General features: G+C 42.5%; 1 protein-coding gene across 1 annotated transcript in view; it reads left to right on the top strand.

Moving 5' to 3' along the window:
- LOC124795537 overlaps positions 1 to 18180 on the top strand; it is a 318628-nt gene that overhangs the window by 195079 nt on the left and 105369 nt on the right. The window contains exon 8 of the mRNA XM_047259608.1: positions 589 to 1260. Coding sequence (XP_047115564.1) covers positions 589 to 1260 — 672 coding nt within the window. The remainder of the gene's footprint in view (positions 1 to 588; positions 1261 to 18180) is intronic.

The raw sequence follows: 18180 nt of genomic DNA, 5'->3' as shown, positions 1-18180 counted from the left end.
AGTCAGCGGTCAGCTTCTTAAATCCTATCAGAGACATATATCGTTCATAATACAATAATTTCATTTTAGGTTACCTTAGTATTATTAACATATTCGGGTGCCACATACAAGTGTACCCCAGTAGACTCCTTTCAATATATCTTTGGAAAAAGCAGTATTTGAATAACTAGGAACTCTTGCTTGTGTGGTGTGATTACGTTGTTTAGTCTTAAGTTCTCTGATGGTGGTCTAGAAAGCCGAAAGCCAGCTCACAAAGAAATGCGGAGCAGATATTATTGTCAAACTCCAACAACGTGTGTCTCAGTGTTTAATATGTCTATGTTGCTACAAGTACTAGCGAAATATTCCATAAATATCATTTCCCTATACATAGTCTGCTTGTGGCCTATTTTGGAATGAGACAGTCAGTAGAAAAAGTTGCTTTGTTTAGCACATCGTAACAAGAGATGACCATTTCTCTGTGTGCGAAACGAGGCGCCACTGCAGTGAGCTGGCTGTATGCCTGTACAGGTGTTCTCCGAGGTGTGAGCCGAATGTGTGCCTATGCATGTGTTCTCCAAGGTGTGAGCCCACTGTGTGCTTGTGCAGGTGTTCTCCAAGGTGGGAGCCAGCTGTGTGACTGTGCAGGTGTTCTCCAAGGTGTGAGCTGGCTGTGTGACTGTGCAGGTGTTCTCCAAAGCCTGAGGCCACTGTGTGGTTGTGCAGGTGTTCTCCAAGGTGTGAGCCCACTGTGTGCCTGTGCAGGTGTTCTCCAAGGTGTGAGCCCACTGTGTGCCCTTGCAGGTGTTCTCCAAGGTGTGAGCCAGCTGTGTGACTGTGCAGGTGTTCTCCAAGGTGTGAGCCCACTGTGTACCCTTGCAGGTGTTCTCCAAAGTGTGAGCCCACTGTGTGCCTGTGCAGGTGTTCTCCAAGGTGGGAGCCCACTGTGTGCCCTTGCAGGTGTTCTCCAAGGTGTGAGCCAGCTGTGTGCCCTTGCAGGTGTTCTCCAAGGTGTGAGCCCACTGTGTGCCTGTGCAGGTGTTCTCCAAGGTGTGAGCCAGCTGTGTGGCTGTGTGCAGGTGTTCTCCGAGGTGTCGGTGTACCTGAGCCTGGACGGGCGGCACTACCAGGCGGCACTGACGCGGCGCGTCGCCCCCCCGCCCGGCGAGCCGGCCGTCAACGTCAGCATCTCGCTGCAGCAGCGCGTGGCGCGCTTCCTGCGGCTGCACCTGCGCTTCGCCGACCAGTGGATGCTGCTCAGCGAGGTCTCGCTGGACTCTGGTAAGTGCGCCCTGCTGCAGCCACTCAGGTGATACAGAGCAGTGCTGTGTGAACATGTGCCGGTATCCTGCAACTGAGAGAAACAGATCACTCCCGTCTACGAGAAGGGTAGCAGGAGCGATCCCCGATATGACTGTCCGAGAGCTGTGACATCAGTCTGTTATAGGATCTTACAATGTAATGAGTCATCTCAAACAGAATAAACCCCTCCAGACCAACCAGCATTTATTCCCAAAATGTTACTCATTTGGGTTGCCACAGGTTCTGAAAATCAGGGAATATTCAGGGAATTTCAAAACGTCAGGAAAATCCGGGATATTTCAGGGAAATTTGAAAAAAAGCAATGGAAAATTCTCGTTTTTGGGTCAGTATTTGTTTACTGAGGTGTCATGCATCGTCACTGGCTGAGTGAGCTGAGTACGTGCTCTGCTTCCCTACTACCTCATTCCCACTCCTTTTCCCCTCCCTACGTATCCCCTCAGATTGCATTCAGTGCTACCACCACTTCTTGCGACTAGCCCAGCAGTTGCCGACGAGAGCAGGGCGGCGTGAGGAGTGGTTTGTTTGGAACTGAGTATCAGAGACTGTAGACACAGCAGCCAGAGACAGAGGTCATGTGTGCGTGAGGTGTGTCTGAGTGATTGTGTGGATGTGTGTGGTCTCTCGTTTTCTGACAAAGGCTACGGTTGAAAATTTAGTTGCGACGGTGTGATGTCTTCTCTCTACGTGCCTGTCTGTGGCTCAGCAATCATCTTTAAGTTGAGTTGCTACCTATCTTCATTATTATTGATTCACAGAGTATTTGAACAAGTTATCTGTTGCATGGATTGATCACCGTGGTCTCATTTCGTCAACATGCTGTCCGTGGCTCGTGAATAGCTGGCCACAGGAGTGGATTTCCATGACGGGCCAAAACCGCAGGTCGTTTCTGCGGCTAGTCTGTGATGGATCGGGCCTGTAATGGATCTGAAACCATTCAGTTCCTACTAATTTGCAGGCTCTGCTCGTCGGATGTAGTCTCACTGATCTGCCCCCAGGATGTGTCTGTTTGTGTGTGGCGTAATGCAGCGGATTTTCATAGTTCATTCTTGGACCCAGGACTGTGGTGCTCCTCAGCAAGCTAGAGGCCATGGGTGATGGAGTGCAGGAACTGCGACTGTCTCACCGCAAGTACGCGGTACAGTGTGGCGTTTCATAGACATTTTATTCGTTCTAGTACATTTTGGCACTTTAAAAGTAGTTTATATGCTATAGAGCATGGACGATAAGAAGAAGAAAATTATGGCGGTTTGTACGCTATGTGCTCATTTATTTCTCTAAAGAAAAATTATACTACACCTGTAAAATAATAGATAGAAACAGTGGGTAGCGAACATTGCTGAACCGACATTTTATTCGCAGTCATCTGCAGTGTTGGTTTACACCATTCTTTCACGACTTGTACACTTCTTTCAAGAGGTCTACATTTTTCTGAGGTTTCTTCCGAAATCAGTCAAGGTATTTTAAATCCGTCTTGCGACTCGTAGCAAAAATCTATTTTTGTCACCAAAAGTGTCTAGTTTTATTGAAATAAAATAACATCAGTGGTCTTAATGAAACAGACATACCATTTGGCTTGCTTTCTCCATATAAAAACGGTTCATTACCAAAGAAGTTGATGTTTCTGCTTAAGATTTTTGACCACATCAGGAAACACCATCTGCTTGCAAGTTTTTAAAAATATTTCCTCGTTTGAACTTTTGTTTCTTGTACCGTAGCTGCAACGACAGATTGTCAACTTACGTCTCAAGTTACCCTTGAGATCTCAAAATTTGGCAGGGAAAAATGGTAAGACGTGTCTGGAAACCAGAGAAACATCAGGGAATTTCACGTGGGGAAAGTTTTGGAGACTCCGGTCTTGCTTTTCTCGCGTGACATCCTGAAAGCCACTGATCAGGCCCTTCAAGTACTTTCAGTATTTATTGACTGCCGGAAAACATCTGACGCATTCCCACACCAAGCCTTATTCATGGCAATACACTCTAGGAAAAAAAATAGGAAACACACGACGAAGGCGTTACGCAAATTACTCAAAAATAGATGTTCACACAGATATCGAAGTAAAACGCAAAACTGTGAACTTTACCTGCCGATGGGTGAATTTGTGGCACATGTAATCTCCTTCCCTCCCTCCCCCCCCCTCCTTCTTTTTCCCACCGCTGTCCACATTAAACAAGGCCCAGTCCAGATAATTAATAAGCAAGGTCTTTTATAGAGGTTTGAGAGGAGCGAAGATTACAATAAACTTTCAAGTTTTCTGACGTACCTTGTCATGCTGAGATGGCTGCAGTTCTCCTTGTCTAGGGGCCTGATTCTTGAAGCTGAAGATCTAACATCAGGTCCTCAAGGTCGCTTGGAACTAAATAAATTGGAAGACTGTTGTTGCAGAATCGCCGGCCAGTGTGGCCGAGCGGTTCTAGGCGCTTCAGTCCGGAACCGCGTGACTGCTACGGTCGCAGGTTCGAATCCTTCCTCGGGCATGGATGTGTGTGATGTCCTTAGGTTAGTTAGGTTTAAGTAGCTCTAAGTTCTAGGGGACTGATGACCTCAGATGTTAAGTCCCATAGTACTCAGAGCCAATCTGGAACCGCGCGACCGCTACGGTCGCAGGTTCGAATCCTGCCTCGGGCATGGATGTGTGTGATGTCCTTAGGTTAGTTAGGTTTAAGTAGTTCTAAGTTCTAGGGGACTGATGACCTCAGATGTTAAGTTCCATAGTGCTCAGAGCCATTTGAACCATTTTTTGTTGCAGAATTTTTGTACGTAAATATATTTTCCATTGATATTCTCACGTTCTAGTGTACCATACAGTAGATTTTTCGCATTAACAAAGCCGAAATTACATTGTTCGCACTTACTACACAAAAATACGTCGTATCACATCACAGACGAGCTTACGACTCTCACACTCTGCGAAAATAAAAATATTCCAAAGGGTCTACAATTTTTCTTAACAAATGAATCCTATACTAGTTTTCGTTACATTATTAATTTCGATTATTATTTCATAAATAAATCCAGAAATGAACACAGTAAACATTACAGGATAGGGTAATTAATAATAGAAATTTTAAGTGTGGATATAATACATGACTTCAAATGTTTCTAAAAAGATAATTTTAGGATTACATTTGGTACTAGTACTTACGGATTTTATCATCGAAACTAAAATATTTTATAAAGCAATTCCTTTTCATAACTTTTAGCTTGAAATATAACACTCTGTGTATAAGATTATATGAAAGTTTTCAGAAAAGCAACTAAGATAATATTGGCGTGTCCAAAATTAGAAAAATGATACTGGTATCGATAACTATTGTTGAGTAAAAGTAATGCTAGAGGAGGATGTTCCGCTAAACGCTGCAGCGCAATTTCACCGCACAGCTGACTAGGAACATGTCGATACCAAGGGCGTAAAGTCTTTGCGAATTTTATTCCGTGTACTCAGTTCGACAGTAACTATGCCTCGCAGACAGGTTATTTATTTAGTGTATGTGGTTTTCAAGTACAAATGGTTTCATGTTTAAATACATACAGACAGATAAAGATAAATCAACATACATTATAACACATAAACAATGTCTCGTCTTATGGACATTCAATTAACGATAAAGTAGGCATACACAGGTTGTTACAATAAGGTATCTTGTCATAGGTAAGATAAAATTATCATATAGAAATTGTTGCTGTAAGGTCATTCAGCAATCACATAAATGGAATCTATAGAGTCTCTTTAAAGTTCTATGTCTAGGTTTTCCATCCACTCGACGGCTGCAGGGGAGGCTGCACAGTATGTACATCAGCTCCCCATCTAGTATTGGCGAGCTTTTGAATAATATTATTTCTTGAACGTATCTTAGCAGCAGTATGTATTAAGTGTGGTTTGAATGTAAGCGATCTGTCGAATTTAATACCAAGATATTTTGGGTTTGGGTTATGCTTTAACTTTCTACCAGCAAAGGTAACGTCAAGGGATCGGGTTGCCTGTTGGTTGTTAACATGAAACACTGTAACTTCTGACTATATTGGGTTAAGAATTAGTCTCCAAGATCTGAAATATTTACCCATTACTCCGAGGTCTTGGTTAAGGGAGTTTTCACACTGTTCAAAACTTTCATGTTGCACAGCCAGGGCCATGTCATCTGCGTAACAGAACCGCCGTGCAAAGTAATGGTGCCAATACAGAACCTTGTGGTAAGCCGTTGTTTGAACAAATGGTTCGACTCTTCTTTCCTTCTAGATGAACTTCAAGGGTTCTATTGCTGAGCATATCACTTAGTAATTTGTACAAGGTCTGGCAAGGGATAATCTCAAGTATCTTGTTAAGAAGACCAAGCCTCCACACAGTATTGTATGCAGCGGTTAAATCTACAAATGCAACAGCTGTTTTAAGTTTCCGTTCATAACCGTTCTCGATATGTGTTGTTAAAGGCAGTACTTGGTCGCAACAGTTACGTTGTGGTCGAAAACCAGCCTGCTCGATGGGGTCTCTATCATTCAAAGTCGTCCCAATACGATTATACAAGAGTCTCTCCAAGAGTTTGAAGCAGGTGCTCAGGAGAGAGATTGGTCTAAAATGTTCAGGCTTGTCTGGTGTTTTCCCAGGTTTTAATATTGGCAATACTTTAGATCTTTTGAATATCTTAGGCACTCGGCCCTCTTCAAGGATGTTATTATAGAAGTTCACGAGCCAGTTGATAACATTTTTACCACTCTACTTAATAAATTCTGGGTATAACTCATCTGGTCCAGCTGCCTTCCTAGTTTGATGTTCCAGATAGCCCTTTTCAGTTCTTCCACTGTGAAAGGTGCTGCAGGATGTGATCTTTCAGTAGATTGTCTCCACCCTGTTTTAATTAGTTTCTTTATGTTTCTGGCGGTTGCTTTGTCAAGAGGTGCCCTGGACATATTGGCCATACGGCCTGCAATTGCATTGGGACTGATTTTTGCTCTTTCACAGGGATTGTATGCACCAGATCCTAGCTTCCTGAGTAGGACCCACGCTTTTAAACTGGACTTTCTAAAGTCTATATCTTCCACTGTTTTTTTCCACTTTTCTCTTCGGGCGCTGTCAAGTGACTCGATAAGTTCCTCTGCCACTTCCCTGTCTTCCGATTCTTTGAACTCGTTATAGAGGCGTTCAGTTGTTTCATTCCAGGCAGGTGTATATTCTTTCCTGAAACCGCGTGGTATAGTTTTCTTAGCTGATGCGATAAGAGCTTTACTAAATCCTTCATAGTTGTTAATGGTACGTTTTATCCACTGTACAGTGGCATCGGCACGTTTTGCGTATGACTCCCAATCAGCCTTTTCAAAATCCCATCTTGGTTTTGGAGCAGATTTTATAAGAGGGACTTGTATTCCAATTTGGACAATGACAGGTCTATGCTGGCTGTGCGGGAAGTTAGTTAATACTTTCCTGCTTGATGGGTAACCTTTACCCTTGTGGTCTGTACTAACAAAGTTGGGTTGAAACCGCGTTGCCATCTAGCTGACCAGAAGGTGTGTCTCTCTTTAGCATCATATATTAGTTGCAGGTCTTCATTATCTGCCCACTCAAGTAGGGTTTGACCATTATCATCGTTTTCACTATAGCCCCATAAACTGTGGTGGCTATTGAAATCGCCCATTAAGAGGGTAGGGTATTTTGTTTCAGGGAGTGCTTCTTTTGATCATTGGATGTTAGGAGGCTTATATACATTGACTATTGTGAGGTTAGTTACTAGTGTTTCTATTAAAAATATGTTATCCGAAGAACTTATTTTTATTGGAGCCCAGTTATCAATGTCACATACGCACGTATGTAGCAGATCTATAGTTTTCATGGTGAATAGCTCCAGCAACGGTGAATCCACTTATGAGACCTCTTTTCATGAGATCTTCCTCTTGGTTTACATGTGTTTCTTGGACCAGTATGACATGTATATTGTTATCCCGAGCTAGTCTTGAGAGGATATCACATTTGGTCTTACTTATACCTTCTGTGTTAATTTGCAGTACTCGGACTGATGGGCCGAGGTCTCTTGTCATTGGGTTTTGAGAAGACCCATTCATTTTATTGTTTGCTTCCATTTGCACTCTTAGGCCGCGAGATGAGTTCACACTCATAGTGCAGCGCCACGATAGTAGTAGACTTTTAGCTACCTTTCGGCATTGCCCGGGGTGTACTACTTGGAGGCAGTCTACTTATACACCCACAGACAGGTACATGAACAGTATACGCAGATGTCAGCATTTCAGAGAGGATGTATAGTTGGCATCAAAGAACCCAGCTGGAGTAATCGACGAACCGCTTGACATCTGTATAGGAGGGTCACCACTATTCGACGACGTTGGCAGGAGCGAGTGAAGGATGGCAGAACACAGCGTCAAGAGGGAAGCGAGCAGTCGCCAGAGAGGCACTCGGAGCACCGGGTTCATCACTGTAATCGATCCGACGTGCTGCTGGTGCTTCAGCGTCCACAAGTACCAATAGCAGGCGGCTCACAAAAGGGGGACTGACGTCACAGGGCCCTTTGTGCAGACTGTCATTGACCTTTGTACACCAGCAAGCCCGTCTGCAGTGGTATCGGCACATGAGGCCTGGAATCTCGTATACTGGAGTATAATATTTTCAGTGATGAGTCCCGCTTCGAACTGAGCCCCGATGACCAACGAATGGAGGTGCGCCAGACAGTGCTGGGATACCAATCTGACTCTCGTCAGCCTTACGGCTCAACAACCAGGGGTGATGGTCTGGGGTGACATTTCTTTTCAGAGCAGGCTCCTTTCGTCGTCATCCTGTCAGCACAGCGATACGACTATGAATTTCTGCTCTCCGTTTTTTCCCTTCATTGCAAGCCATTCTGCACTTACCTTTCAGCAAAATAATTCCGACCCACATACAACGCATGTCTTCGTGCTTGCCCCAACCCCTGCGCTGGCAAACAAGGTCACCAGATGTCTCTCCAATTGAGAACATTTGGAGCATTATGGGCAGCGCCCTCCAACCAGCTCGGGATTTTGACGATCTAACGCGACAGTTGGACAGAATTCGTTACGATATCTCTCAGGAGGATAATGATCAACTCTCTCAATGAATGCCAAGCCAAATAACTACTTGCATAAGAGCAAGAGTTGCACTTGAAGCTGTTTCTCTTGTATAAATCATCCAATTTTGCTAAAACTTTGATCATTTTTTTGCCTGCACATGTACATCACCATCTACCGATTTCTGTCCCATTCGGCCATTTTATTTCTGTTGTACCTTTGTCTATTTTCATCTTAGAGTGTACAGTCACAGAGCCTAGGTTGTCTTTGTGATCCATCCTTTTTCTTCCAAACCTGTGAATTGTGAAGAGAGCCAATGCGTATAAAATTCCCCGGCCACATTGCATGAGGGCTTAATTATATATTATGCAAATAATTTTGATCTTAGTAGCTGACTGTCCGATTACGCAGTCTCGTAAACGGTTGGCCCTGTCTGGTATTAGTACGCAATCTGACTGCATAGAATAACAACAAAGAATGAAAGAAAACTTCCGTTAACACAATTAATTAATTAAGTCCCCAGCAACTATAAAACGTACGAAACAACAAAACACAAATGTAACTGTTCTGTGTGTGGAAGTGTGATTCAACGTACACATCTGGCACGGTTCTTCCTCAATAAGACAAGGTATTTTAAATACCATTTACACTGAATTAATTAAATAAAACCAGTAATACTATAATTGCACGTAGAAACCAGAAATACAGTCTAATACAAGAACACGAACCAGATGCTTTGTTGACTGAACCTGTGACCAAGAGGCATTATTGTTTAAGACATTGAAATAATAAAAAAAAGGAATTTTTTACCATCATATATATTGACGAAAAGCACACTCTGATCATTACAGCATCCCCAATCCAACAATATCTGGTGTCTAGCCCATCAAAACAATATGACAACATCTGAACAAGCACTCTCCATGGAAACTTCTCAACAACGACTCACCACTGCTACATCTCAACAAGCACTGCCTACTGCTACTTCTGAATAAGCACTCTCCACTACCACTTCTCAACAAACATTGCCAGTGGAGGCGGCTCAATAATACTCTCTGGCGCAATCTCTGGCGCTGTGACTCAGTGTAGCCACCTTTCAACATCACGAGCGCCGTCCAGGTTAAGCTTGCCGTGCGACGACCACCTTACAGCTTCCAAGTCACTGAGTAATATTTCGAATTATCATTCCTAGCAGACCACCACTCCCAGGCTTCGAGCTCTGCTTGCCGTGAAGCGATTTCTTCCGCCCCGCCTCTTCTACCGTTGGAATGATGTGTAACATCCTCTTCCGCCGTCTGACCCGTTCAGATCTTCTTTAATAGAGAGTGAAAATGGAAGACACCCGAGAGACACGCAGCCTAATATCGTCGGGGTCGAAAAAGCGAGAGATGGCCAAGAAGGGAGATAGGAAAGAAAACAGAAGCTGATACAAGTAAGTGGAAGCAATATGAGACATCACTAAGGACGTGTACAGTTTCCAGCCACATGCTTGCATAAGGTGGCCCCCTAGGCGGATTACTCCCTCTCTCTCTCTCTGGTCTCTCACCAGCAAATCGGTCTGGAATGGAAGACCCATCCAGGAGCGCCGCTACATCAGTGGATCACTGAGACACAGGAACCTCCTCACCAAGGGGTTGAGGTGCTACTCTATTTAACTGCTTAGGATGCGACATAAGCTAGCACATGGACAAGGACGTGAAAATAATATTAACAAATATCAATGAATGTGTGGAATGATAAACGAAACATTCTAGAACAAAATACGGACGGAATTTTATAAAACAAGGCTACACGTGTACTGCTATATGGAAGGGAGTCATGACTCAGTAAAAACGCGATAAAAGTAAACTAAGCAGAAATGACATATGTTAGCAAAACAAGAGGTGTTACCAGAGAAGATCATATAAGACATGAAATAAGAGATGAAGGTATTATAAATGAACTAGATGTATATAATATTAACGAAAAGACTCAAGTAAATAAAACGTTATGCAAACATCACTTGGAGATAATTAGTGCAGAGGCGGCAGTGAAAATTGAAGACGGAACAGGCACAAGTGCCTGAACCTTGAACTTCAGAAGAAGAGTACTGTCACATGGCACACCAAAGCGATATTTGTGACAGGACTGAGGATTTCTTGGTGGACAGTGTGCAGTATGTTATCATTCATGGAGAGCGATCAACAGTTGTAGAAGTAACTTCAGCCATGTTCTAGAAAAATGTGTTGGGGACTTTGGTGTTCATGTTGTACATTAATGACTTGCCAGACAACATTAACACTGACCACAAACACTTGCAAGTGACTCAGTTTGTGGTGTTATAAAAAATTTAGTGTTGAAGATTTAATGAAATTTTGTGTGTAACTTGGCAACAGAATCAGAGATTGACTGTATTGTCTTACAGTAACAAGTCACTGTAATGATTATTTAACCTGATAAATATTTTTTAAATACCTGACATTCTTTGGACATAGAGCAGCAGATTAATTTATTTGAGATTGGTAGGGAGCAACATTATCGTTTCCGCGCGTTTTCATGACCGCGATGCAGTCATACCCGGATTGACACTACGGGACCAAAAGATTTACTGATTTTAAAAGAAAAACAGCACTACACAATTAAAAAGGATTGATTCAGAAATGATAGAAAACCAATAATGTTCCTCCTGCCTCAATGCTGCGTTCGGCCCATCTGCGTTATCGTAAGTTCTGGAGATAAACTGATACAAAATGATTAACATTCAAGTAATGAGGAGATGGAGATGCTTACGGATAATTTGTCTAAATAAGTACACTTCATATATAATACACGTTTTTTAATGCTACGTACCTTTTTATAGTACAGTTACAATAGCTGGTGCGCACTAACAAAAGCATTCCGCCTAACATGCAATACTTGATTAATCTCCTCTTGATGGTGCCTGATCGTAATTATTTACATACACATATATGTTCTCTGATTCAGAAGACAATTAGCACATTTACAGAATATTTTCCACAAATTATAAAACACAGATTGCGGAACGCAGCAAGTCCGCGTCCGCCTTTAAGGGAATAGAAACAGTAAGAGATGAAGCGCTCAAGACCTCATTTGTCTTGAAACAACAGAATTCTTTTTACATCATTAATCGATACGTGTACATAGACATTAACAGCCGACGCGCAGGACCGGCAAAGATAAAGAATAATAGATTCTGTCGCTGCTATGCGACGCTTCATTTCTTTTACATTACAATTGTTTGATAACTTCAGGCCATCAGGCATTTACTTACTATTGAGCGTATACCAATGTTTGTAAGGCACTGAAGCGCTGCATGAAATAAAGCTTTGCCGATTCTCAGCCAGACCTTGGTAAGGTTTCAAAGTTGTCCAGAGACTGGCAACTTGCTTAAAACGGTAAGTGTGAAGTTCTGCATTTCAGAACAGGGAAAACCGAATCGCCTTACAACTACAGTTTAACTAAGTCACTATTAGAATTAGTCAACTCACAGAAACATCCGCGTGCAGCATCTTGTAGGGATATGAAGTGGCATGATACACATAGATTCATTCGTAGGTAAGGCTTGTTCATAAGGCTTCAGTTCACTGGTAGCATAACGCGAAAATGCTTTCTAAGCACTCGTAAGATCTATCCTGGAATACTGCTCAGCTATGTGATAAGACTGACAAAGGATATTGAACGTCTACAAAGGAGGGCAGAACGTATGGAATAGGTTTATTTGATCCATGGGAGAGTGTCACAGAGAGGCTGCAAAACCTGAGCAGCAGATGCTTCAAGAAAGACACCAGCTATCCTGACAAATCCTACTGGAGAAGTTTGCACAATCAAAGTGAGTAATATACGAATGTAGCACAGCCTCCTATATAACGCTAAGAATCACTTGAACATAATCAAACTAATCATAGTGCACACAGGGCAATAATTCCTACAAGGATTGTACTTCACAGTAGTCTTCGTTGTAGCTTTCAACTAATTTTGAAATTCTTATAATCGTTGGTCAAGTTTTACTATTTTCCTCAAATTATTTTCTTGTTCAGTTATTGTTGCAAGTGTCCTTCATCCTGATTGAAGTCATCCACAAGGCAGCTTTCTTTCTATTTTTATCCGACCTTCCGTGTGTGTATACCATTTAGCCATCAACAGTTACACTACATAGTCGGAACCGCGCGACTGCTACGGTCGCAGGTTCGAATCCTGCCTTGGGCATGGATGTGTGTGATGTCCTTAGGTTAGTTAGGTTTAAGTAGTTCTAAGTTCTAGGGGACTGATGACCACTGATGTTAAGTCCCATAGTGCTCAGAGCCATTTGAACTACATAGTCTTCAACAATAACACCACTAAGCCATCAACAATTATAAGAAGCAATTAATAAGTAAGTGCTTCTGTTTTTAGCCTCAGAATATGATAGTTTTTTCTCTACACGACTCCAAGGGCTCCCCAATTACATGGCCTTCGGAGACTCCGCAATCTAGAATTCCGATTTTACCAGTAGTAACTGCAATACAGCCACCAGCGCACAATATTGCAAGAAGGATAAATACTGTCATGAAGAAATTACTGTACTTCATAGGGAAACATAGCGTTAAGAAGAATTTAGATTTAGGAAACAAGTTAAAAGGTTTTAAGGTTCCAATAAATGCCAAATTTGTCTCTTTTAACGTATTCAACGTATGATGAAGCAATTCTGCGGACGTTTGTACAGAAATTTTGTCGCTATCATTGTATAATCACAATATTAACATAGAAGAATAACTGTTCTTACTTTGTAGGGCAGATTGTTGCCAAATCAAAGTTATTTCTGCTTTCGAGGGAACTATTACAAGCTATCATATGGTCTCCCTCAGTGGGGCCACCTTAACCCCCGATGCTACCAGAAATGACGATGGACAAGTTGGACGCTGACCTGCTTAAGAACAAACCATTACCAACACATGTGGAGTATTTTATGATATTTTTTGATATGGGGAAAGCTTCCACTAAACAACTATAGAAACTGTTTGAAAATTAGAACCAGTGGCGTACTAACATAGAGGTCAATATGGAGTTAGAAGGTTCCACCATCAATTTCTTCAACACCAGCTTAGAGTTACAAAATTGTAAACATAAAGTGAAAATTTAGCGAAAAGATTCCTGTACTGAGATTTTCACACCAGCTTTTCTCTTACACCCAAGTGCCTACAAACATGCACTCAACCCACCGTGTTCTTTCCCTACCCATTTTCTAACAAAACAATAACCGTCAAACTCATAAATTAAAAACAATAGATACAGATAATGGATTTAAATTCAACATTAATGATAGAATTCTCAGTAAAGATCTGAAGAAGCAAGCTAGATCCCTACTGTCACAATGTATAGTCCAAAAACGAAATGGTACAGTTGGTTATTAATACGTAAAATTTCTAATAGGATAAGTAACATTTTGATGGCAAAGAATTTTTCTGTGTTTTCTGCGTTCCACAAATATAAGGTAGATATTTTGGCAGTTCAAAGCAACCACCCACCATGAAATGTGAAATTTATAACATCATTTGGGGAGCGTGTCAGTCCTGCTACTTAAGACAGATAGGGCAATTAATCTGCACTACCCCAGATTAGAAATTAAAAAACAGATGGATGTATCACCACATATACTACTGAACAAGATTCAAATCAAGTGTTAGATGATGTTCTAACCTATGTGATCAAAAGTATCCGGACACCTCCAAAAACAAACGTTTTTCATATTAGGTGCACTGCGCTTCCACCTTCTGCCAGGTACTCCATATCAGCGACCTCAAGAGTCATTAGACATCGTGAGAGAGCATAATAGGGCGCTCCGCGGAACTCAGGACTTCGAACGTGGTCAGGTGACTGGATGTCACTTGTGTCATACTCCTGTACGTGAGACTTCCACACTCCTAATCATCCCTAGGTCTACTGTTTCCAATGTCATAGTGAAGTGAAAACGTGAAGGGACACGTACAGCACAAAAGCGTACAGGCCGACCTCGTCTGTTGACTGACAGAGACCACTGACAGTTGAGGATCGTAACGTGTAATAGGCAGACATCTATCCAGACCATCACACAGGAATTACAATCTGCATCGGGATCCACTGAAAGCACAATGACAGTTAGGCGGGAGGTGAGAAAACTCGGATTTCATGGTCGAGCGGCTGCTCATAAGCCACACATCACACCGGTAAATGCCAAACGACACCTCGCCCGGTGTAAGGAGCGTAAACATTGGACTATTGAACAGTTGAAAAACGCTGTGTGGAGTGACGAATCACGGTACACAATGTGGCGATCCGGTGGCAGGGTGTGGGTACGGCGAGTGCCCAGTGAAGGTCAGCTGCCAACGTGTGTAGTGCCAACAGTAAAATTCGGAGGCGGTGATGTTATGGTGTGGTCGTGTTTTTCATGGAGGGGGCTTACGCCCCTTTTTGAGTTTCGTGGCACAATCACAGCACAGGCCTACATTGGTGTTTTAAGCACCTTCTTGCTTCCTACTGTTGAAGAGCAATTCGGGGATTGCGATTGCGTCTTTCAACACGATCGAGCACCTGTTCATAATGCAAGGTTTGTGGCGGAGTGGTTACACGACAAAAATATCCCTGTAATGGACCGGCCTGCACAGAGTCCTGATCTGAATCCTATAGAACAACTTTGGGATGTTTTGGAACGCCGACTTCGTGGCAGGCCTCACCGACCGACATCGATACCTCTCCTCAGTGCAGCACTCCGTGAAGAATGGGCTGCCATTCCGCAAGAAACCTTGGAGCACCTGATTGAACGTATGCTTGCAAGAGTTGAAGCTGCCATCAGGGCTAAGGGTGGGCCAACACCATACTGAATTCCAGCATTACCGATGTAGGGCGCCACGAACTTGTAAGTCATTTCAGCCAGGTGTCCGGATACCTTAGATCGCATAGTGTAACTTCTACGTTAGAGTGATTGTGATAAATATATAATTATAGCAATGCCCATTTACATAACTTACATGGTGGGTGCAGTGTGTATTTAATGTTCTGTAATGAACCTTATGAATTTGTGGAATAGTGATGTAACTTTTCATAATTAATGTAGTCAGCTCGGATGATATTATAGCTTAATTCGACAAGCCATAGATTAAAGAATTTAACATGTAGTCATTTTTCTTTCTGTGTCGTCTTTGGAATCATTGGTGTACTGGAAAATGGGTTTTGAACCTAAAATCTAGGTCTTGCGAAAATAAAGTTCTGTGAAACAAGGCAAGAAAGTGTTTCGCTTAGTTTGCAGTACATACTGTTCTTCACGAACAAATTACAACTGAATCAATTAAAATCCTTGTTTATACAAACATAAATGCCATCCTTGTTCCTGTAAGTTTCCCTTTGTCATCAAGCCAATACGAGACCTGGGAATCCCCCTCCCCCCCCCCCCCCCCCCCCGCAACATGCGTATTCCCAATAGGGTCTCCCTCTCCCCCCACTCCCAGGCTGATGCGACGTTTGTCTGAGAAGGATGAAGCATCGTAACAAGCTGGCAATGAAGACATACAACAACAACAACAACAAAAAACACTTTAATTAATCTTTGGTTACTGTTTTCTCCATATATATAATCCAACGAGACTTGTCATTCCATTCAACCAGTCTTCGTTACCTTCGGACGTTAGGGTCATGTCGCGAGGTATTGTTATTGCGTAATATATTCACCATGCACTTAAATTGGTTAAGAACACACTACTAAAACTGCTACCACCTAAATACAGTAAACCCTGGTGTTAGCAAGGGCACACACCGCCGCAGAGCAAAACTGGTACATGGGATTTACAGATAACTCAGACACCTGTAGCCTCTGCTACCACGGACTAGTGCAGGGACATTCTCTTGTGACTTCTCTTTGCAGTTATGATAGAAATTTACTGCCGATGATTAGAGACACTGACTGGAGATAATGGTTAACAGCCGCGCGGGATTAGCCGAGCGGTCAGGGGCGCTGCAGTCATGCACTGTGCGGCTGCTCGCGGCGGAGGTTCGAGTCCTCCCTCGGGCATGTGTGTGTGTGTGTGTGTGTGTGTGTGTGTGTGTGTGTGTGTGTCCTTAGAATAATTTAGGTTAAGTAGTCTGTAAGCTTAGGGACTGATGACCTTAGCAGTTAAGTCCCATAATATTAAAAAAATGGTTAACATGATTTCCACATTAGCATTTAGTGATCCTTTAACTGTTAAAGTAATTTCGCGAATTTCCAGACTTATTACAATCATAAAACCCAAAGCGCAACATTCAGTTGACAAAACATAATAAAAGTATAAAGCTGACAATATTTTAAAGAATGTGGACACTTGAATCCCGGAAACCTTATTTTCGGCGCCATCAAAGAGGAGTGTTCCAGAGGGATGGAACACTATTGCCTGATGAAGAGACGCCAGACTTAGAAGCTTGTCACGACCTAGCAAAATCGCAAATAAAAACCAACGCCGTTTCTCATAAGACCACAAAAACTATCCACATCCATAATGTACCACTGCTGAAACGTGATACACTTTTTCAATGACGTCACGGAGTCGCCTCCATAAACAGCTGTTATTGCTCTTTACTCAGGTGACTCAGAGTTCAGACCAGTTTATGCTGAACTCAAGCTGCGTAGTACTCATACGCAAACAGCTGTAAGTGTACAATTACTGTATGAATGTGATTGTTAAACGTGCCCCTGATAGTTTTCCAGACAGCACCTCCTACGGTAGCGTTGCGTGTAAACACGATTTAGTGAGTTCAGTGCGATTAGTGGAAAGATATTCCGTTCCGCTACAGTCCACGCTTTTACATGGTGGGGAAAAACAACCAAATAGTAGGGAGCCACAGGACGGCGAAGCGAGCAGTAGCCCCCAGATGAGCACAGGTCGGAGCTTCACCGTCGTGCAGATACGGCGGTGAAACGACAGGCGCTCAGCAATGAGAGCGACCCACTTTGTCCGGTAATCAACTGAACATGTTGGGCGTGTCTAGCAGTGCGCTTTTGTCCGACTAAGCCATTACTGTGCGTTTTAGTTAGCTGAATTTGGACTCCTTGTAACTTAACCAACCAGTTTGCCAAACTTTGACTGGTTACCTGCAACCAACATCTCCAGCTAATTTAAATAGTAATTTCGCACTGAAGCATAACAGCTTAAAGTGTATCCTTTTATAATTCTTCATACATTCTCCATAATAGACTGTTCTACAGTTCTACTGGCAAAACCAATGAGAACGACTCGATCGTAATCGTGAAATGTGGCATCCAAAGGATACACTCCAGTATCGATGGAAAAGAAAAATGATAATTTTGTGTTTGAATATTTTTTTTAAGAATTATGGAGACTTCCGCAAATAAAGGACATGTATTAAATACCCATCACTATTAAGTAATTGCACCAGGCCAGTGTTCAGTATTGGGTGTCGCCATTGATTGGTTACGCTGGACCTCGTAAATCCACTGAGCGTCTCATACATACAGTGGCCATTATCGGCCTTTGTTTTAACAGCTACAGGTTCGTATTGCAATCAAGAAACAATCTGTTTCTTTTTTTGTTTTGTTCGACCTCAAGTGTTTGTGCTCCATTTAGATATCGAGAACACATGCTTACATAGAACAGGTAACTCTACGGAGAAAATACATAAATACATATTTACAGAATTGAAAGGTGGAGCCGTCACTTTCTTTTTCTTGTTTTTACGATAAATGTGTCACGAAACAGAATGACAAGTAAACTGAATACGTTTATGTTGCCAGTTCATTTACATCTACATGAATACTCTGCAAATCACATTTAAGTGCCTGGCAGAGGGTTCACCGAACCAACTTCACAATTCTCTGTTATTCCGATCTCGTATAGCGCGTGGGAAGAA

This window comes from Schistocerca piceifrons, chromosome 4, assembly GCF_021461385.2.
Source record: "Schistocerca piceifrons isolate TAMUIC-IGC-003096 chromosome 4, iqSchPice1.1, whole genome shotgun sequence".
NCBI classification, from domain to species: Eukaryota; Metazoa; Arthropoda; class Insecta; order Orthoptera; family Acrididae; genus Schistocerca; species Schistocerca piceifrons.
The sequence above is the reverse complement of the archived record's forward strand: the minus strand, read 5'-3'. Positions and strand labels throughout refer to the sequence as shown.